Source organism: Podarcis raffonei, chromosome 7, assembly GCF_027172205.1.
Source record: "Podarcis raffonei isolate rPodRaf1 chromosome 7, rPodRaf1.pri, whole genome shotgun sequence".
Lineage (NCBI taxonomy): Eukaryota > Metazoa > Chordata > Lepidosauria > Squamata > Lacertidae > Podarcis > Podarcis raffonei.
The window spans coordinates 57,949,082-57,972,672 of NC_070608.1; the positions used below are offsets into that span (position 1 = coordinate 57,949,082).

At 40.3% G+C, this 23,591-nt stretch overlaps 1 protein-coding gene across 2 annotated transcripts in view; it reads right to left on the bottom strand.

Annotated features, from left to right (window-relative positions):
• The window catches only part of CARMIL1 (capping protein regulator and myosin 1 linker 1), a 134,323-nt gene that overhangs the window by 55,110 nt on the left and 55,622 nt on the right, over positions 1-23,591 (bottom strand). For both annotated transcript variants that reach the window (XM_053396695.1, XM_053396694.1), the window contains exons 4-15: positions 20,563-20,622; positions 17,862-17,983; positions 16,722-16,819; positions 16,269-16,339; positions 16,031-16,104; positions 9,365-9,440; positions 8,038-8,126; positions 7,221-7,315; positions 5,679-5,765; positions 3,576-3,679; positions 1,397-1,474; positions 1,235-1,311 (exon numbers count right to left, since the gene is read on the bottom strand). In XM_053396695.1, coding sequence (XP_053252670.1) covers positions 1,235-1,311; positions 1,397-1,474; positions 3,576-3,679; positions 5,679-5,765; positions 7,221-7,315; positions 8,038-8,126; positions 9,365-9,440; positions 16,031-16,104; positions 16,269-16,339; positions 16,722-16,819; positions 17,862-17,983; positions 20,563-20,622 — 1,031 coding nt within the window. The remainder of the gene's footprint in view (positions 1-1,234; positions 1,312-1,396; positions 1,475-3,575; positions 3,680-5,678; positions 5,766-7,220; positions 7,316-8,037; positions 8,127-9,364; positions 9,441-16,030; positions 16,105-16,268; positions 16,340-16,721; positions 16,820-17,861; positions 17,984-20,562; positions 20,623-23,591) is intronic.

A 23,591-nucleotide genomic window follows, 5' to 3' on the forward strand; every position in this document is an offset into this window, starting at 1 on the left:
GGCACCGGTCTCCCGAGGGTTGCGCAGAGCTTCCTGAAGCCTGGAGAGCGAGAGGGGTCGGTGCACACCGACCCCTCTTGCTCTCCTGGCTTCAGGTAAAGCCTGCATTCGCCCCATAGGACGCACACACATTTCCCCTTCATTTTTGGAGGGGAAAAGTGCGTCCTATAGGGCGAAAAATACGGTAATTTATCAGCCTCAAATGTCTAGATCAACAAGCATCAACCAGCAGAAAACAAACAGGAACCACTGGGTGGTATCCAGTGTGGGCTGGTGCTACAGAACTTCAGTTTCCTCCCCTCTACCACCAATATCTGCTCTGAAGGGTCCCACAACCCTATGGAGATGAATTTGAGTACATGTTGGAGCTGGAGGGGACAGGAGAGGAAGAGAGAACTCTGCTCACAAAACTGCCTTGCCCAAGCAGAGCTGCAGCATTGGATATGACCGCCTAAAAATAAACTTATAGTAGTGCACATGTTTTACTGATATAGGCACCCCCCCCATTTACACACATTCAATATGTGTGCAACTGTGTGCACATGTATCACGCCGAACCCATAAGTGACCCATGAACGTCACAGAAAGGGGCAGAACAGGGAGGGTGGAATAGGGTATTTTCAGGCTTTTTCAATGACATTTCAAAAATACGCGATTTCACTGAAACATGCAGTGGCTTAGAACGTAACCCCCACATAAATGGAAAGTTGCATGTACAGAGAAGCTAGCAGCAAATCAGAGATGAAGTAAAACAACTATTTTGGTCTTGGATCTCATAAGAGGGGTAGGAAAGAACCAACACCCAGCTGTTTCACTTTTTCTTTGCCTAGCCCTACCATATGACACTTAAATGTTAGCATGGCAGAGGTAAGAGACAACCGTAACATGTACAAGAGGTACTTTACAAATGACTTTTCATACACAGTTATCACATGATATACAGAAAACATTGCATGTGGCATACACCTCCCCAAATCACCATAATCACACCATCCAGCAAGATTCTCCACCTTTTTTATTCCTTTTTCATCCTCTAGTTTCCAGCCTTATTTACCTACACTGCCATTTAATCCAGTTTCGTGGTGCATACAACCTAAATGCTTTCATTTACAAGTGCTGGTAATATCATTTCACCAGATATAGTGTTTTTACAGCTCTAAGTCGTTGGTTTTTTTTGGGGGGGGGAGTTTCATGATACAGTATCTAATTCACACAAATAATGATAAATGCTGACCTGTGAGAAAAAACTGTTCTGGATAAGTTGAGGATGGCAAGATGCTGAAGGCAGCCATGGAGAAGTGCTCCACACATCTAAATCGTAAATAAGAAGATAGTAATTTTACACATAAGCCAATGTGAAACAGAAAAACTGGACTTCTCTTTAGTAAATTATTACCATGTCTAATGCACACTCTGTGTTGGATAAATCCAGATGAACAATCGCGTTTGGCTGGGCCAAAAAATTATACAGGAACTATAAGGGAGAGACAGAAAGAGGAATTTTAAAAAATAAGCTTCAGTTTTCTTCTGGTATTCATATCCACTTCTCTGATCTTGAAGGTAACTGCTGCCCTGACAAATACTCATATTTCACCCTTATGATACCATAACATTCTGGTCCTTAAACACCAAATACCTAGTAAGTACTAAGAAAAAAATACTGCCTACATAGGATCACATAGTAGCCTTGACACGTGCATGCCTCGGTTTTAAATAATCAATTAACTACCCAGTTTCAAGGAACCATTATTTTTAATTACAAAGTAGATTAGAATACCAGCCACCTTTCAGCCAAATAATGCAAAACAATTTTAGTGAAACTCTCACACAAAGACAGCTATTAAATTGCAAGTGGATCTAGTAATTCAGCTGCATCCTCCACCCAGAATTAATTCCCACAAGGCATTTCAGAAATAATTTCATAGACTGAAAATCTGAGAGCTTTATATATACATGTGTACATGAATAAACATTCTCATAAAAAGGGGGGAGCTGACATGGGCCATGTTATTTGTCAAGGTTCACAGAAACAAGCAGCAAAATTAAGAGAAGAGCCACTTTCTTCTTTTGCTGAGGGCCTGTAAATCCCTATAAGGACACCACATTGGCTACTCCCTGCACAGAACCTACGATTGGGGTGGAAGAAAGCAAAATTGCATTCGCCCCACCCACTGGTGTGGCTACCCTGCTTTTCGGCCCACAGGGCAGCAACTGGATTCTATACTAGGGGCAAAGCAAACCAAATTCAAACTGCGTCACAATTTAGAGCAAGCTCTGCCCTCAAATGCAGTTTCATTCACTTTTTCTGATATTTCTTGAGGCAGGGTTAAAGAGAGGACATACTGAGGAAGCCAAAACCTTCCTTCCACTTCTAGCCTTTCTGACACAGCAGTATCTGCACTCAGCTGAAAGGGATTCAGGTACACCTCACTTTCCCTCCATCTTACAATGAGAAGTACTGTATTTTTCCGTGTATAAGACTAGGTTTCCCCCCCTAAAAAATAAAGTCAAAAATTAGGGGGTGTCTTATACACGAGGCCGTCTTAAATCTCAGTCCCCCAAAATAGGAGGCGTCTCATACATGGGGGGATCTTATAGATGGAAAAATATGGGATATTGCTGGTATTGAACGAAACCAGCGTTTTCCCTTGCCGAGAGGCAAGGGGGTGCCGAATGTTGGAACTGCACAGGGTGCCAAATTTTGGAACTGCACAGGGTTCCGCTGATTATTTTTTAAATGATTTCATACATTTCAATAGTTTTACAGTCATTTTAACATTTCAAAACTCGACTTCCTTCCTCCTCTTTCTGCGGTTCCTTAAATTTATTTGTATCATTTCCTGCAAATTCTAACTTAACTTATTATTTTATTCATCTACTTTAATTAAATACTCTTACGAAACTGCAGTTTATTACAATAATCCTGCCAATGTCCTTATCTGTTTACAATTTCCATTCTTTTATAAAAAGTTCGTTATCTTGATTTCTTATTTTTCCGGTAAGTTCAGCCATTTCTGCATAGTCCATAAATTTTTGTATCCATTCTTCTTCTTTCGTTGGAGGTGCCACTAAAATTTGAAAACGCAAGATCCACCACGGGTGAAATAAAGCATGATATCTGGTTCAGACATTGTGATGCTAAACCAAGGGTTCTCTTGCTCATGGAAGAACAAAGCCAAAGTGATCTGCTCATTCATGGTAAGCCATTAACTATAGGTTTACTATGATAGGTGAACCAGCCCATATTATCTTCCACAACAACCTGATCCATAGGTTAGGTGCTTGCTATGTTGCTTTCTTCACAGATTAAGGAAAGTAATGGAAGATGGCTGACAACCTCAGGGGATTATTCCTTTAGTCCCTATAGATTGTTATGAACATCAAGGATCGGAACTAACAGGTGGTTCACATGACACATTCGATTGGCAAACTGTCTAAAATTAGGCAACTTGGAAAAACGAATGTGCTTTCTACTATTCCCAATTCTCTTGCGATGCTGCCTTCACTGGTATTTACTTCATTGATTGCTTTAACACAACAGATTTGTTTAGGAAGTAGAAAAAAGTAGCACCTACTGAAAGATCATCACCCCGAAGAACGTTCCCTGAGAGATCAAGGTGGGTCAGTGTGGTAGCTAAGAGCTGGTTGGCACTCAGTGATTGAGAAAGGCTGTTTACCCCTGCAACAAAATGGTCAACATTTGTCTTTGTTGCACTCAGTAAAGTATTAACATACACTCTGCAAATATACAATTTCTATGAAACATTTAATGATTTCCTGTTCTGCACCTCATCAAAAGAACATGAACAGCAATGAATATTTAAGATAACAGCACTGCTGGAGAGACTGTGCTTCCCACATGCTGATCATATTCAGTGGAAGCTTGGTACATATAGAAGATGAAAAAAACCAAGTCATGCAAAAGTCTGTGGGAGGCTGATCTCAGAAAATAAACATTTCCTTTCTTAAGGTCATAAATGTGGCAGCTTCATACGGAATTGTTACAGTCTTGTTGAAACAGGATCAACCACTTCACAAAGAAAGAAAAGAGCGATAGGTACTGTGCAGGCTACCAAAGGTCTCCAGTCTGTATTCAACAGGCTTATAGGCTAAATGAAATTTTTTTAAAAGGTAGCATGGGAAGGAGTTAGATGGGAATGAACTGGCAGTACAGAGGAAGTCAAGCTTCAGTGATCCAGGGAAGATTCTGCAGAAGAACTAAGTTTTCAGAATCTGATAAGAGATGAAGACTGATTCAAGTTAGAGGCAGCAGGGGTGGGGAAGGAATATTAGGAAGATTGGAATAAAAATGAAACATCACAGCATGCAATGTTATAATTTATTAAGAAAAGAATTTTTTTAAAACCCCTCTTAACTGCTGTTCTCCAAAAAGCAGATCTAGGACAACCAACAATGAAGCTGCAAGGTTTAATCAAAACATCCATTGCAATTAACCATGAAAATGAGCACAAATAAGGAACTCAAGAGCAAGCACGCATGTGATACTCTCTTGAAAAGTGTGTGGAGGGCCAGGCTAAGGGAGAAGAGACCCACTTCTGTATACTCCTGGGATGAATTTACAGGTGATAAGCACAACCAGTTTCTGCATCTAATCTTTAATTGTAATAAAATTCAGCCTTTAGGCTTCCGATTAAATTTCCCAACCATGGCTAAAGCAATGAAGTGTTGTCCTTAAGCCAAGCGAATGTTTTAGAAGATAAGCTAGGCAGAAAGCCACAAAGCTTTAAGAGACAAGATTGAAGGGGCTTTTTAGAGACACACAGAGAGAGAGGGGAAATCACGGGTTTTTGTACAAAGAGGATCTCACATACAGAGACAGACATAAGTGCTCAAAAGAATTTGTTTTTGTTAGGAGAGCTATTTGAGTTTGCTTGCCTCTTTGTAAGAACACTGAAGGGCTGACCTAGTAAGTGATTATAGTTTAAGGTGTGGTGCTTGGAAGCTTCCTGTACCTGATTCTAAACAGAATGTGCAGAAAGAAATCCTTGAAAATGGCAAACACAACATTGACTAAGGTTTCCTGTGCAACTGCAGTTCCTTCACTTGCCTTGACCTGCCATTCAGACACATCCTCCAATTTTCTCCACCTCCACCACCTTTTTAAGCAGAGGTTGGATGGCCATCTGCCATGGATGCTTTAGCCGGGATTCCTGCATTGCAGGGGGCTGGATTAGCGGACCCTTGGGTCCCTTCCAACTCTACAATTCTATTATTCTACTTGCCATGCAAATCATGCACTGTGCTGAGCAGACTCATTGCGACTCTGCCTGTGTATTCATGCAGTGCTTGTGATGACAACTGCTACTGAACTGGAACTCAATTAATCCTGATGGTCTAGACCAGTGTTCCCCAACCTTGGGCCTCCAGCTGTTTTTGGACTACAACTCCCATCATCCTTGACCACTGGTCTTGCTAGCGAGGGATGATGGGAGTTGTAGTCCAAAAACAGCTGGAGGCCCAAGGTTGGGGAACACTGGTCTAGACTACAACATCCAATGGGGCAACAGCTGATAAAAAGTGTGCTGCAAAACATTGACGGCTCTATTTTGCCTGCCTGATCATGAAAGAAAAGTTCTGAACTGGAGAAAGCACTCAGATAACAGAAGGGAAAATAAAAGCTAATGTGTCATAATGACTTGTACATTTATTGAACATACCTTTAGGCGATAATGAGGTTTTTGATAGATTTAATTGTGTCAGCCCCTTTGGTAGTTTGGCAAACTGAATACTTAGTGAGGACACACCTGTAGAAGAACGAAAGACAACAAAGACTCACACTAGAAATGGGGAAGTGCTTACATCGTAAATATTTATGTTTCAATATTGACGTACAGTGTGGTCCAGTTGACACAACAGAATGTCTGGACCTCAAAAGCTAGGTTCAAAGCACTGCACATACAGAAATGCATCGTTTGGCTTCTGGCAAGTTGTTTTTGCAAAATGGGACAGACTTCTATTTTGCATGGCTACTATAAGGCTAAGTGGAGAAAGTAGGGAAGTTATTTGCACATCCACAGACAAAAGGTATATAATGAAGCCTTAGCCATTAATTACAATACACCTATGCTTCTCTGTAATTATCAGAATAATCACTTTCCTCTACTAAGGCTACCCTGGGAGCTGTAGTTTGGGATGGGCTAAAGGTTTGCAACAAAACGTTCTGCACACTGACTATAGAATCTTCAAAATTATTTGGGGTGAAACCATAAAAAAGTTAGGTAAAGGTAAAAGTACCCCTGACCGTTAAAAAAAGTTAAACTGATACAAATATGATGGATTTCTACTGCAGATATGCCATCAAGAAATGACCCTGAGTGCACTTACTGGGAATACATTCCAGTAAAGTTAAACGTTAACGGTAAAAGTAAAATAAATTTCGGTGTCTCTTTTATCCCACAGGAGAAGATCAGAGCAATTTCCTATATGAAATGAGTATTTTTAACAAAAAGAGTGCACGCTAATATGTATGTGGAATGTGTGAGAAAGTTAATGAGAATTCCTACGCTTTGATAATGTCCAAACGAGGTTTTAAATATTTAAATTTAAGGAAGGAACAGGAAACCAGATGATGGGCAAGTATCCAAGCCCACCAAATTACTTAACTGACACTTCCTAGAACTGAAACTGAATCCCTGGGATTGAAACATGATTCAGTGTTATGCAGAACAGTGATAAGCTTATCATTCATTATTTCTGTCCTGACTGGCTGCTCTTGATGCTTACTATACCAATGACAGAAAGGAACTCCTCTTTTGCTCAAATTGTATGATATGCTAATATTTAAGCTCATATTACCAGACACAAATGTATTATTTACTCAAAAGAGTAACACTTCTCCCTAGGGTGAATATTATGGTAATTCTAAAGACTTTGAAAAATACAACATTTGTGGCCTATTAATTCCTACCTCAGTTCCAAACTAATTACCCGCTATTGTTTTTTACTTAAATGCCAGCAATTTTTGTGAAATCAGAACAAAGCTAGGCTTAATTAAATTTATGGCCACTATAACTACTAAACATGACTTGCAGTTTAAAGGGACAGTGACTAAATCCTCAGACATTTGTGAACAAAGGGTATTTACGAAGCAATGACATCCGACAAAATGTTGTATTGTTTAGACAAAAGCTGAATGAAACCACACTAATCCCCTTATTGGGTGTGTATTAGGAATGGAGAAAATTTAAGTGCTACAGTACCTCTGTCCTCCAGGGGGTTGCCAGCAAGGTTAATTGTATGAAGTCCTGAGTTGGGATTATGGGATAGGGCATTGGCCAGTTTCTGTGCAAAATCTCTTTAAGAAAAACAACAACCACAAAACAGAGGATTATATTAAGGCTTGCAAAGTTGCATCACACCATATTTAAAAGCTTAATATGAAATGACTACTTAAAAAGAATGAGCATAGAATTAGGGAAACTGTGTACAACATTGCCACTATGTACCAATTCTCTTTTACGTTAAGGGTGGCTTTGCCTATACCTTGGGTTATGCATTAGGCTTAGCTTCTGCGTGTAGCGCTTAACTAGCCATGCAAAGGCACAAGTATGCAAGGGAAGGAAAGATGCCATATTTACTGGTCAATGTAATACACATTTGTGGGCTTCCTAAAAAAAAAAAGATGTGGTATTTTCTTTTTGCATATCTGCCTCTATGAGATAAAAATTATGTAATACAGAATGAAAATTTGTGCAAAGTTACTCTAAGTCACACCTATTTTCACAAAGCAACAATTTTCTAGGTCTGGGTGGTTTCTCCTGCAAACCCTAAATATTTATTTTGAAGCATCACATATCTTATTTACACTCCTATCATGCACTGCAGTGTTAAGTAGATAAGAGGCGCAATTTTGTACATTTTAGCAATTCTAGGTATGCCTACTCAGGCCCCACTGAGTTCAGTAGGACATATTCTCATGGAAGTGTGAATCAGACTGCAATTTCAAACTCAAAGCTCTTTCTAGCAATATTGGGATTTGCTAAATACTTATGCTATTTAAAGAAAAAAGGGACTTACGTTCTAAGACCTGCATTCTCCAGTACTAGCTCTTCCAGTCTGTTAGATCTGCTCACCACTCTTAGGATCTGCTCACAAACATCAGCAGACTGTCAAAGACAACAATGGTGTAATATTATATATCAATGAAAACAAGTCAGTATGAGAATGCAGCAAATAACAACCTGCCTTCATATCCAAAGTGCCTGAAACTATTTTAATGTGGTTGGGCTCCACAGAGGGGCTCTAATGTTCTCTGAAGTGAATCACCACATACAAAATGTCCACATCAAAGCCAGAAGACCACAGAAAGGCATGGATTGGTGGACATTTCAGGTGTGAATACGCATACCATGTAGAAAATAAAAAATAATTGGTTCTGCCAAGCCTATGGTTAACAACTGGAAGCTGGAAACTTAACTGTCATTGCAACTCTAAGAGATATGACAATATTTTTTGCCAACTGTTCTGTACTAGATTTTTTTGTCCCTTCAAGGAAAATACTAAAGGGGTCTCCAAGGTTCAAGGAAACCTCCCCTTAAAAACATAAATATGTGTTAGCTAAGCCCTAGAATCATGAAGTGACAGATTTAAAAGGAAATTTCTGAGTTGGGTGTGATTTGTGAATTCAGTGGGCCTTTATCCATTCTGCCACATCAACACTGGACCCGCTTTCATGATTAGCCATGCAGACTTTTAAAAAAAAGTGAACTGAAGACTGGAAAAATGAGAAACCAAAATTGGTAGATTCGTCCATTGCTAAGCTATCACAAATGATTTCAAATTAGATTATATTTTTTTTAGTACATTGACTTTGAAAATTTCAAATAATAAAGGTAACTTTCACTCAAAAGGGTTGCTTAACTTACAGATTGTTTAGGGGGAAAACCCATGTCCCTCTTCATCACCTGAAACAACTTGAGACATCTAAGATGTTTCAGGATGAACCAGGAGATTCCTGGCATAACCAGGTTATGGTGGCTTAACTCCTTCAATCCTTGGCTCAGCAAGGACCCAGCTGGCTGATCTGAGCCTGTTGGATGTTAAGCCCTGAAAAAGGGCATTTTCCCCTTGCTCAGCCAGATGCTAAACAGAATAACTATACACTGGTTTGCCTTACACTGCTTACTTTATGCCAGCTTCTTGTGTATAGGATTTCTCCTTTCATCAGTGTTTGAAAGTGAACTTTGCATATTTAATTTCACTACATTCTACTGCATGCAGAATTAAAGCAAAACATTTATAGCTGCAAATCCCTCTTTTCATTTGGATAACCACACCTTCATAAATTCCACAACACTAGTTATTTTATATGAACCAGATAGTCACCCTTCACCCTAATACTTACTAACTTTAGATCCTTGGAGGAAAGCTTTGTAAACCACTGGTTGTATTCCAGGGCAGCAACTATTGGTATTAAATCCCTAGGGGGGAAAGTACCACATATTGAGAAAAATGAAAATTATAAGCAATGCATGAGAGCGATCAACTTGGTAAAATGTTTTATCTTTATGAGAAGCTGCAATTGTCAGGTTTACAGGCTACATTCACATGCAGAAAGGATTGACCCTTGATAGGCTAGTAAAAAGGTTGGAAGTGTTTGCCCAATATCAGAATATGTATTGTGAACATTCTATTTTAGTAAATATTATAATCTCTCTTTTTAGCAATACTTGCTGATTACCGTATTTTTCGCTCTATAACACGCACCAGACCATAACACGCACATAGTTTTTAGAGGAGGAAAACAAGAAAAAAAAATTCTAAACAAAATAGTGGATATATGATTTTTGTGGTTCATGCTATGGCCACAGACATGTGATCTGACAGTGAGTTTGGAGTAGCCCAATGCAAAAATCCTGAGGATCCATGTGGATCCATGCTTTGTAACCATGGAGGAGGGGAGGAAGGGGAACCATGGATCCTCTGCTCACGACTGCAGCAGATCCACCCCGCCACCCGCAGGCATTCGCTCCATAACACGCACAGACATTTCTCCTTACTTTCTAGGAGGAAAAAAGTGAGTGTTATGGTGCAAAAAATACGGTATGTAAGCTTGTTTTTGGAATATGCATCATACCTGGTCTTTTGTTTTTCGTGTGTGTGTGTGAGAGAGAGAGAGAGAGAGAGCCCCGTGTGTGTGTGTGATGTTTTAGTATTTCAAGCCAAAGTACCTGAAACGTGCAATAATTACAATTTTAGAGAGCTTTGTAAATGTGTAGATCTGTAATAAAAAGTAGGTGGTAAGAGGGAATGCAAACAATTCTGTTTAGTCTGGTTTTTCAGACTGGGCATATTAGATTGGGCATTTTATATTCATTAAAAAGTGAGCACCTGTTTAGAATGCGGTTTCAGCTACTGAATTGCATTTGGTTTTTTATCAGCTTGTGTCACATTTAATCAGTGTAGTAATCATAATTGAGTGCTAAAGGCTTTTAGGCGGCTAGATGATTTAACATAATCCTATGACTGAATGAATCCAACAAGCATCTCTTCCAGTCACCTTTTACTCTAAAGATACTGGTGTCTTGTGAAAAGATAATAAAACTTTCCACACGGCCTCTCCTCTAATTGTAAAGGATTTTAAAAGTAAAACCCTAAGATGAAATTCATTCCTTTAATCCTAGACTCCTTAATTTGATATGCTGTCCCTCTGTCAGCTTCTCCATTAAATTAATACCAACAAAGGCATGCTGTTGGAGGCTTCCATACTAACTACAGCAAAATCGTATTAAGTGTTACCATAGCATTTAGTATGCTAGATAGCTCAAAATAGATATTTAACATTCCTGATCCATACAATAGGACCTTAAAGTTCTAGTTCTCTATAAAGCAATTACTCTGAAAGAAAACAATTTGTACTAAAACTGGCCTGTTTTAAGAGTAAATTTTCATCTATTTTCTTCCTGATATTTTACTCTCAATATTTTTATCTGATACAGATGTTTTTATGTATACAACATCTCCTCTAAATGTCTAGCACAAACCTGTACATGTCTACTCAGAAGTAAGTGTCCAGTGTGTCCAGTGGCGCTTACTCCCATGTAAGTCTGCATATATTTTTGGCTGTAATCCTATGGTTACTTCAGATTGAACACAGGTAGGAGGTTTCGTTGTTGTTTTGGTCTATGCCCCCCGTAAAATAACTGTTCAGTGTTGTGCCTATTAACAACGTTGTGTGCTATAAAATATAGAATGTGTGTGGTTCCTGGCCCCTTCATGGATCACTGCCTTGCCGTGGTGAAGGGGCTTGAATAACTCAGAGAAGCTATGAGCTTTGCCGTGCCGGGCCACCCAAGATGGACAGGTCATAGTGGAGAGTTTTGACCAAACGTGATCCACCTGGAGCAGGAACCGGCAAGCCACTCCAGTATTCCTGCCAAGAAAACTCCATGGACAAAGACAACAGGCATATAAAAGTTATGACGCTGGAAGATGAGCCCCTCAGGTCGGAAGGCGTCCAACATGCTACTGAGGAAGAGCGGAGGACAAGTACAAGTAGATTCAGAGCTGATGAAGCGGCTGGGCCAAAGCCGAAAGGACGCTCAGTTGCGGATATGCCTGAAAGCGAAAGGAAAGTCCAATGCTGTAAAGAAAAATATTGCATAGGAACCTGGAATGTAAGAACCATGAACCTCGGTAAGTTGGATGTGGTAAAAAATGAGATGGCAAGAATAAATATTGACATCCTGGGCATCAGTGAACTAAAATGGACAGGAATGGGCGAATTCAGTTCGGATGACCATCATATCTACTACTGTGGGCAAGAATCCCGTAAAAGAAATGGAGTGGCCCTCATAGTCAACAAAAGAGTGGCAAAAGCTGTACTGGGATGCAATCTCAAAAATGATAGAATGATCTCGATACGAATCCAAGGCAGACCTTTTAACATCACAGTAATCCAAGTTTATGCACCAACCACTGGTGCTGAAGAAACTGAAATTGACCAATTCTATGAAGACCTACAACACCTTATAGAAATGACACCAAAGAAGGATGTTCTTCTCATTATAGGGGATTGGAATGCTAAAGTAGGGAGTCAAGAGATAAAAGGAACAACTGGCAAGTTTGGCCTTGGAGTTCAAAATGAAGCAGGGCAAAGGCTAATAGAGTTCTGCCAAGAGAACAAGCTGGTCATCACAAACACTCTTTTCCAACAACACAAGAGACGACTCTACACATGGACATCACCAGATGGGCAGCATCGAAATCAGATTGATTATATTCTCTGCAGCCAAAGATGGAGAAGCTCTATACAGTCAGCAAAAACAAGACCTGGAGCTGACTGTGGCTCAGATCATCAGCTTCTTATAGCAAAATTCAAGCTTAAACTGAAGAAAGCAGGAAAAACCACTGGGCCGGTAAGGTACAATCTAAGTCAAATCCCTTATGAATACACAGTGGAAGTGAGGAACAGGTTTAAGGATTTAGATTTGGTGGACAGAGTGCCTGAAGAACTATGGATGGAGGCTCGTAACATTATACAGGAGGCAGCAACTAAAACCATCCCAATGAAAAGGAAATGCAAGAAAGCAAAGTGGCTGTCCAATGAGGCCTTACAAATAGCGGGGGAGAGAAGGCAAGCAAAATGCGAGGGAGATAGTGAAAGATACAGGAAATTGAATGCAGATTTCCAAAAAATAGCAAGGAGAGACAAGAAGGCCTTCTTAAACGAGCAATGTAAAGAAATAGAGGAAAACAATAGAATGGGAAAAACCAGAGATCTGTTCAAGAAAATTGGAGATATGAAAGGAACATTTTGTACAAAGATTACCATAATAAAAGACAAAAGTGGAAAGGACCTAACAGAAGCAGAAGACATCAAGAAGAGGTGGCAAGAATACACAGAGGAACTATACCAGAAAGAAATGGATGTCTCGTATACCCCAGGTAGTGTGGTTGCTGACCTTGAGCCAGATATCCTGGAGAGTGAAGTCAAATGGGCCTTAGAAAGCACTGCAAATAACAAGGCCAGTGGAAGTGATGATATTCCAGCTGAACTATTTAAAATTTTAAAAGATGATGCTGTTAAGGTGCTACAGTCAATATGCCAGCAAATTTGGAAAACTCAGCAGTGGCCAGAGGATTGGAGAAGATCAGTCTACATCCCAATCCCAAAGAATGGCAGTGCCAAAGAATGCTCCAACTACCGCACAATTGCACTCATTTCACACGCTAGCAAGGTTATGCTTAAGATACTACAAGGCAGGCTTAAGCAGTATGTGGACCGAGAACTCCCAGAAGTGGAAGCTGGATTTCGAAGGGGCAGAGGAACCAGAGACCAAATTGCAAACATGCGCTGGATTATGGAGAAAGCTAGAGAGTTCCAGAAAGACATCTACTTCTGCTTCATTGACTGTGTCGATCACAGCAAACTATGGCAAGTTCTCAAAGAAATGGGAGTGCCTGATCACCTCATCTGTCTCCTGAGAAATCTCTATGTGGGACAAGAAGCTACAGTTAGAACTGGATATGGAACAACTGATTGGTTCAAAATTGGGAAAGGAGTACGGCAAGGCTGTATATTATCTCCCTGCTTATTTAACTTATATGCAGAATTCATCATGCGAAAGGCTGGGCTGGATGAATCCCAGATCGCCGGAAGAAATATCAACAACCTCAGATATGCAGATGACACAACCTTGATGGCAGAAAGTGAAGAGGAATTAAAGAACCTTTTAATGAGGGTGAAAGAGGAAAGCGCAATATATGGTCTGAAGCTCAACATCAAAAAAACAAAGATCATGGCCACTGGGCCCATCACCTCCTGGCAAATAGAAGGGGAAGAAATGGAGGCAGTGAGAGATTTTACTTTCTTGGGCTCCATGATCACTGCGGATGGTGACAGCAGTCCCGAAATTAAAAGATGCCTGCTCCTTGGGAGAAAGGTGATGGCAAACCTAGACAGCATCTTAAAAAGCAGAGACATCACCTTGCCAACAAAGGTCCGTATAGTTAAAGCCATGGTTTTCCCAGTAGTGATGTATGGAAGTGAGAGCTGGACCATAAAGAAGGCTGATCTCCGAAGAATGGATGCTTTTGAATTATGGTGCTGGAGGAGACTCTTGAGAGTCCCATGGACTGCAAGAAGATCAAATGCATCCATTCTTAAGGAAATCAGCCCTGAGTGCTCATTGGAAGGGCAGATCCTGAAGCTGAGGCTCCAATACTTTGGCCACCTCATGAGAAGAGAAGACTCCCTGGAAAAGACCCTGATGTTGGGAAATATTGAGGGCACAATGCGAAGGGGACGACAGAGGACGAGATGGTTGGACAGTGTTCTCAAAGCTACAAACATGAGTCTGACCAAACTGCGGGAGGCAGTGGAAAACAGGAGTGCCTGGCATGCTCTGGTCCATGGGGTCACGAAGAGTCGGACACGACTAAACGACTAAACAACAACATGGTTCCTGGGTCCCTTGGGAGGAAGGGCAGGATATCAAACTATAAAGTTATTTATAAATAAATAAATTTCAAATAGGAAATAAGGTTTATTTTGTACTGGCTTACACTAAAAGCTAAAACTAAACATGTGAGAAAGGTATACATTAGCTCACTTCAGATGTGACTGGCAAACAAGTGATTGGCCATTATGAACAGGATTTGGGCTCATGCAGTCTCTCCTTGCCTTCAATACTTCCCTCCCTAGTTTGAACAAACTGTAGCTTTGCTGTGTTTCCCGCCACCCCAATCAGGCAAATTATGGTTTGTGCATAATGAGATGACAAAGGGTCATGAGCATCCTCAGCCAGCATGAACTGGTGTCTGATCATGGCCACTATGATTAGAATCCAAAGATCTATCTTAGGTATGCCTGAAGATTTTCCCAGAGAGACTTCCTTGAGTGTGCCGCGTACTGACAACAGGCTGACATACAGTTTTAAATCCCCACAAAGCTAACTTACTATTTGCATGCATGGCTAACTTGTGAAAAGATTTCTGCACCACAGTCCTGCATTGCATGATATTCTTCCAGTTTGCAATTATTTCCTAGGCACTGAAATTCTGACCAGACGTACAACATCAAACACCATATACATTTTTGTTATCATAATCTAATGCCAGTATCCTAACTGTGCCACAGATAGACATATTAACTGTCCCAAGAACAAATACACAGTAGCCTGCCATCTGAACATAAGAACAGCTTTCTGGAGCAGGCCAATGAGCCATTTAGAGCAGCAGCCAACTCGCTGCCTGCACACAAGACCTGATAACAAGAGCAGTTTCTCCTTCTGTGGTTTCCATCAGAAGAAGAAGAAGAAGAAGAAGAAGAAGAAGAAGAGTTTGGATTTGATATCCCGCCTTTCACTCCCCTTCAGGAGTCTCAAAGCGGCTAACATTCTCCTTTCCCTTCCTCCCCCACAACAAACACTCTGTGAGGTGAGTGGGGCTGAGAGACTTCAAAGAAGTGTGACTGGCCCAAGGTCACCTAGCAGCTGCATGTGGAGGAGTGGAGACGTGAACCCAGTTCCCCAGATTACGAGACTACCGCTCTTAACCACTACACCACACTGGCTCTCTAGTATTCAGAAGTGAGCTGCCTCCAGCCAGGAAGACAGAGCATAGTCACTGAGCTACAGGGAGCACCATGTGGGAGTGTTTTCTGTGGTAGTGAAATGCACCCTTTAAGTGCAAGCAAATAAGTGGTATGGATGGGAGCATAGCAGCAGTTGCATCATCTCAAACACTGCAGATGATTATAGTAAGGTTACCAGATTTTTTTCAATGAATCCGGGGACACCTTTCAACTTCCTACTAAATAGATGGATTTGGTCAGGGGACTGATTTGTAAATCCGGGGACTGTCTCCGGGAAACGGGGACGTCTGGTAATCTTATAGAGGCATCACAGCAAGCTCACAATGTCACCACTAGACCCAAGCATTGCTCTACATTTCAACAGCATACTGAAAAAGTAAGGTTTACAGATGCACGCAATACTGAGTGCTGTGAAAGTAGCATGGCATATTGCTTTCGGCCATGAACAGTTTTTGGAATGTCTCGGGTGCTTACCTGTGGTCGAGATGACTAAAATCTTGTAAATTCAGCTCCCTGGTATCTTGAGTCAGATAAATTGTATCAACATCCTGGTTGGGGAAAAAACACAACGAAATATATTTTACAGCCGGGATGGTAGAAAGATAGTGTTTGGGTTCGGTTAGGGCTTTTATAAAATAAAATAAATAAAACCCCTCTGTCTTTGCACAGCTAGGTGAAAATAAAACTCTGCCCATGAGATTTCTGTACTTACCCACTGAACTTCTTCCCTATACGGAAAACCAAGCCAGTCACAAACACACGCATACATTTGAGAAAAACCTCCTAGAAACAAAAGAAGCAACACAAACCATTTGTCTCCTTTGGGAATTGGTACTTCAAGCTGATGCACATATCTTAAAGACTCGGTATATTTTCCTCTCCTCTGAGCACAAACATGCTGCAGGCACAATATGAAGCTAGCTGAGTCTAGACCACGTTGCCTGTAATGTACAGCAGGGCACAATGACGTACAAAAATAGCACCTTCCCAAGCCAGTCGCAACGGCACTCTACTCTAACTATACCTTAGAGCTAATTATACCTTTACCAAAAAGCCAAGCCTCTCCTAGAAATAGAATTAAGCCTACCATAAATAGAATACTGTTTCCCAGCACTGGCGATTATACTTTTGTACATTTCAGTCTAAAAAAAACATGCACACTCACCACATGGTCCTAATTCTGCCACGGTTTGGCTGTCCCACAATGCCTGGAGATTAGCCAGTCTTTCTGGCGGCTCCATAATTACTTTTTTCATTATCCTTCTGCATGCAAGAGGAAAATGCACATCTGAATTAGAACACAGGTGAAAATGTAGCCTACCCATATTTGGGTGGAATTCAGTGTATGTAGTGCTAAGGAGATTGTTCTGCCAGTGCAAGCATTTCCATGTGTTGCTCTGGATTCTGCTAACATAACGAAGTAGCTGAATTCAGCCCTTTATAAATTTAAAACATTTCTACGCCATCCTCCATAACAATTACAACTATATAAATAATAAGTTAATTAAAACCTGATACAATAAACCACAATTACTGAGGCACATGATTGATCACATGTTTTAATGTGTTTCATTGTTTTTATATTTTTTAACAGTTTTTAAACGTCACACACACAGACACACACACACACACACACACAGATGTGTAAATGCCCTGGTCGCCTTTGGGAGGAAGGGTGGGTAAATAAAACAAATAACCATAATAAAATACAACAGATGACAAAGCAGACTGAGGGATTCAAACACTTGGGTGCATAAAAACATCTTAACTTGGTACTGAAAAGATTGCAAAATAGACAGCAGGCATACTCGTTTATGGGATGGCATTCCACTGCCAGGCACCATCACAGAGAAAGCCTTTCCCCATTGTGATTACATAAGGAAAGCAGTTGGAATATGGCCTCATGGGAAAGTTAAAATACAGGAGGGATGGAAAGAGGTGCTCCTTCAGCTACTTTATTTATTATACTTATCTACATTAAGTGCAGAGAAGGGTAAATTGAAGGAGAAGTTAAGCTTTCGGTTTCTTCCCCCGCCCCCATTAATCACACTTCAGATTTATTACATTGGTACTTGCAACAATCAGAGCTTTCCTGGAGTGAAGTGGTTGTTGAACCTGCTAGGTCAAAGGGCTGGTTCAACTGCACTTTTTGTCTCCAAATCGTAAGCTGAAACCCACTTCAAGCCATGGATGTCTGAACCCTGATGGGGTCACACATACACATACACATATACAAATATAAAGAGAATCTGGCTGACTAATTGAATATCAAATATATGCCACAGTTTCCCCAATGAGTACCTACACAGGAGACAGACCAGGAAATATCCTCCTAAGGCATGTTCCAACATGTGCCAAAACTTCATGCACATCTTCAGATGAAGTCAACTTCATAGAAATGTTGCATTTTTCAGTTTCTACAATCAGCTGCATAACGAAGTAGGAAAAATAAGGTTTCTTCTGCATACCGTTTCAATAATAAATATTATGATGAAAATCTAATAACACTACTGTAAAAAACACCCAATCCAAGTAATAATCTATGTTTCTAGAAATGTGTTTGCTTCATCAACCAATAAAGCTGCATATTCATGTCAAAACAGCGCTGTAACAATACTGTTGGCATTATCAGATCAAAAAGTCTTGATTGTGGTGGTTACCACCTGGCCATCTTACAAACCTAAAGGTAAAGGGACCCCTGACTATTAGGTCCAGTCGTGGACGACTCTGGGGTTGCGGTGCTCATCTCGCTTTATTGGCCAAGGGAGCCGGTGTAAAGCTTCCGGGTCATGTGGCCAGCATGACTAAGCCACTTCTGGCGAACCAGAGCAGCACACAGAAACGCCGTTTACCTTCCTGCCAAAGCGGTACCTATTAATCTACTTGCAGATTGTTGGTGTGCTTTCAAACTGCTAGGTTGGCAGGAGAAGGGGCTGAGCAACAGGAGCTCACCCTGTTGCAGGGATTCGAACCGCCAACCTTCTGATCGGCAAGCCCTAGGCTCTGTGGTTTAACCCATCTTACAAATCTAGCAAGGAACTAACACAGGATGCTAGACTGAATAGACTTGAATGGGCTTTGGTCTGATGTACCAGGGCCGTTCTTGTGTTAGTTCCTTACAAACCTAGCAAGGAACTAACACAAGAACGGCCCTGGTACATCAGACCAAAGCCCATTCAAGTTTATTCAGTCTAGAATCCTGTTCTCACAGTGGCCAACCAGATGCCCATTGGACACCCACAAGCAGGACTTGGGCACAACCAAACTACTTTGTCAGTCTCCCACATCTTTTTCTAAGTGATAAGACATCACAGAGGTTTTGGAAATGGGGCTGTATTAGCACATCACTGCACCATTCTCTTGGGAGAAAAGAATGTGCAGAGACCACCACAACTGATATCTTTCCACTTGTGGTGATGGGATCACATGTGAAACGTGTGTATGTAAGAAACTCTTTGTTCAACCTCCCAGACAAAACAGTGCTTAACTATGCCAATGTGATGTATAGGCACAGAAAAAACTGGTGACAACCTTTACTTTAAAAAAGAGACTACTAAAAAAAAGTAAACAATTGGGTTTATATAGGCCACTTTAGAATTGAATTGTTTGGCGCATATGTGATCCAATTTTGACTTTTGTATGTGTGGCTGTAGGCACTCCAATATATCAAGTGAAATATGGTCCTAGCACTTTCAAGAGAGATATTCGAAGAGTGATACACTCCATCTTCTCTTCTAATTAATCCTATGCCCCACTTTAAGCATACTGACAAGTAATGGTTGTGTGTAGGGTCTGAAACTTGAATATTCCCTGCTTCCTTTGTACACTATGGATCCCTTCCCGACTTCCTAGTTTGAGACAAACCTAGTCTGTTGTTACGTCTCTGAACATGGCAGACCACCACAAATAGAAACCATAATTTGGTATCCTGTTTATGGTTTGTGAAAATCTTGGGTTTGCCCAGAAATGTCATAGCAAACTATGATTTGCTATGAAGCAAGAAGCCAGGGAGGGAAGTGTGTGTGTGTGTGTGTGTGAGAGAGAGAGAGAGAGAGATGAAGGAAGTGTGGGTGTCTGAGGCTTAGGCTCATCAGTCAAACCACATTTAGATATATTACATCTGAACTGACTCAATGCTTTTCTTTGAGAGGGTAACACATACGGAAAAAGGATGTAAGGGAATGCAAACACATGGATTTTTACATGAAAGCTTTGCAAGTTGCAGACTAAGTTGAGACCTCCATGTATAGGGTGGTATATAAATTTAAATAAATAAATTCCTGCCACCTCCTTCTGGAATACTCTTGCGATATTTTCAGATTCTGCATTCACAAACATTTTTTTCATATTTTATTTTTGCCAAGAAGGAATGAAGTGACATTGGATTCCACCCCCCCAAAAAAATCTTTTATGAAAGCAAACATACGTTCAGTACAAAGCCAAGTCAATCTGATTTATTGTACTCCAAGTTACAAACTCATCTCCTGCCCCCAATTCAGTATCTACACCTGCTTGCAAATAAAGAACTGTATCCAATTGGTGTCCCTTTGCTAACAGAAGACACTTTAGTCCCACGAGTCCTTCTAGTATAATAGCAATCAAGGCAATCTTTGGAAATTCCCTACCCCCTGCCTGCCCACCATAATCTTCCCTTCCCTTCCTCATGCTTTTCTCCAAAAGATCCCAGAACCCTCTGGAGCAGATTTTTGGAACATATGGTAGGGGAAGTGAACAGCCCAAGATTGCTTCAATTCCTATTCCATCAGCAAAAGGCTCTGCTGGAAACCTCCACTTATGTCAGCAGAGGAACACCAATTGGTAATAAACTATTACCAACATAATTCAGACAAGGCTGGTATTCCATGCACATTTCTTTCTCCATTGGTTTCACCTAAATTAGTATTGGAAAGCGGGGGTGGGGGAGCACAGCTGCCTAATTAGAACATTTCTAATCTGCTATATAGGATTACTGCATCGTTAAATATATTCATAACTGAAATATTCACCTGGCCTGGTTTATTGCAGGTGATTCCTTGGATTTCCAAGTAGCTGAAAGTTAGTTCTAGCTGTAATTCAAACAGAAAATTACTTCACTTTATATTGAAACACAGCAGTAAAAGCACACCAAGCAAAGATTAAACTATTCTACACAGACTGAGCGCCCAGTCAAGTATCCATTAATAAAGCACATGTCCTTAGCTAGTGCCCTCCCATAGTTTTGGACTACAATGCCCATCAGCCCCAGCCAGCACAGTAATAAGGTAGTTATGAACTTTAAGCTTAAAGGCTCAACTCATCTAAGGAGGTTTCTAGTTAGCTAAGTATGACGGATCCTCTGTTTTCCAAGAACCAAGCCATGGACCCCCTACTTTTGAAAATTTTCGATATCTCTCTTGTAGTTTTTGTTATGTCAATGGTTCCATGGAGCCCCTGGGTGGGCTACACAAACTCCCAGTTGGGAACCACTAGTCTAAGGAGCAAAACACATGCAAGATAATGAGCCTGAAGATGAACTTGATAATGAATCATTCACAGTTCTACCCCAAATGAATTTAATTCACAATTAGTTCACTTTGAAATTATGGGAACTACTTTCATGCATGGTTCTAAGATTTTTGAACTAATTTGTTAAACCAGATTTGTTCATTGCAAGCACTGGTTAAGCAAGTTCTAAGTTTATTTATGGACAGCATTGAGTGTTTATTCTTTTAAAAAGGGAGACACAGTTTCTATCTTACAGCAAGGGGGGGAGGGGAAACAGCACCTCTCCTCCATGTCTCCGCAGAAAACTTACTGCAAGTGTATTAATTTGCAGATTGAAAGAACAAATTTGCACTGATAATATGTTTCTGTGTGGCCCAGCTTTTCTTTTTTGGGGAAAAGAGATCTGGTATTTTTTCAGCAGTGCTAAATGTATTTGACTATATTCTTATACTTCCTAATGTAACACATTTTATTTAGCATGTTTACGAGGATTCAAATTTGGGTAAAATTACTACACTATACTATTACTATAATATTAATATTGCTATACTAATATTTCTATGCTACAATTAAACCGTGACTAAAATGTGCATATATATATATATATATATATATATATATATATATATATATTCTCATTCATTCTCAGGAAAGAGAAAATCAAGCTTCGCTCATGTTTTATTTTGTAAGTCTTTCTGAATTTGTTTTGTATAAAAGCAGAAACAAGGACATCTGCCAACATCATGTTAGCCAGAGTCCATATGGAATGAACGATTATCTCCAGATACAAATTCATCATCTGCAAAGAGCACTGGAGTCTTTCCTCTGCCAAGACAATCAGTTCCAATTGTCAGGAGAATCAAAGCATTTCATGGAATATGCTGTTAGACAAGTCATAAGATGCAATTTCAGTCTCTAGAGAACAGCAGACACTATTCCACTGATAATAAATAATGTGGCACAGCAGGCTGTATAACATTCATGTTTTTAAGCTGCAGATACAACTAAGATTGCCAATGAATTCGGGGAGGGGGGTTTCAACCCAGCAGCAGGTTTTGGCCCGAACAGATCAAACCCATGATACTGTTGAGAAAGGCATACCCACCAATTTATTTGGTGAGTCTCTATATAGATCTCCCCTGCTGTGTCAAGATGGTCAGGATGGGGAGGTCCCAGCACTCACGATGAAGATGGCAGCAGCAACAAGCCCGGGCATTGCACTAATGACATTAGACGTGTGTACCAAGGTCTCAAAAGCATCAAGTTTTCAGAAGTTGTCGCCTCACAAATTTTATTGAATAATGTACCCAAAAAGAGGATTGTTTGATGGAATTATCTTAATACTTGCAGAGTAGTTTAACCAGCTATAAGTGGTACAGTGGTGCCTTGCAAGACGAAATTAATTCGTTCCGCGAATTTTTTTGTCTAGCGAATTTTTCGTCTTGTGAAGCACGAAATCCCATAGGAATGCATTGAAAATCAATGAATGCGTTCCTATGGTCAAAAAAAGTCCAAACAAAGCCAAATTTGGTACAACAAGAGTTTATTAAGTGCTCTTTAAAGTCACACATACTGTAAAGAGCATTTCAAAATTCAAACCCAGAATTTTTTTTAAAAAACAGCAGAGTGGCCAAATGGTCACAGAAAATCATAAAAATGCAGGGGGGGAAAACAAGCTTCCAGATTCTTGCAAACCCCTCCCCAACTGTTCCCCCAGCCACCCAGCACACAGAAATTCAAATCCAGAATTTTTTTTTAAAAGCAGCAGAGTGCCCCAATGGTCACAAAAAATCATAAAAATGCAGGAAAAAAAACCAAGCTTCCAGATTCTTGCAAACCCCTCCCCAACACCAAGTCCTTGAATTCCAAACACCCCAACCCAAAATCCAAAACCCCCCCAAAAAGTTTTAAAAGCTTAACTTACCAAATGGCTGCAAAAGAAGTTTTGGAAAAGCTTCAAAAATCACCAAAGTCTTTAAAAACCTCAAAAAAGGCTACTATGTACACTGCGTTCTATGAGTTGCTCCTCGAAGTCAAGTCGCAGCTGTATTAACGGTGTTAAGAAAAAGGAAACAAACTTGCAAGACGTTTTCGTCTTGCGAAGCAAGCCCATAGGGAAATTCGTCTTGCGAAGCAGCTCAAAAAACGGAAAACCCTTTCGTCTAGCGAGTTTTCCGTCTTGCGAGGCATTCGTCTTGCGGGGCACCACTGTATTCATTATAGTACTCACCTGCAGACATAGCACTAGACAATGGGCCTGTTCATAAATTGCATAAATATATGTAGATGAGCTGTGGAGGAACTTCAACTCTTGTGCGAGACACAACCCCATGCCACATCCAGTTGAAAAATGTGAATCCAAAGAGTATTTAATACAAATATTCGATTCATGGTAATAAAATTTAGAAAAATAATATATACAACCATTGTAGAGGCTAGTTTTTCATGTATCTGGATTTAAAATAACAATATGTGTTTGTGAAATGGCGGTTATTGGATTGCTTTTGTTTTATTATGCATTTTTGTGTTCTCATTTTGTACTTTTACGCTG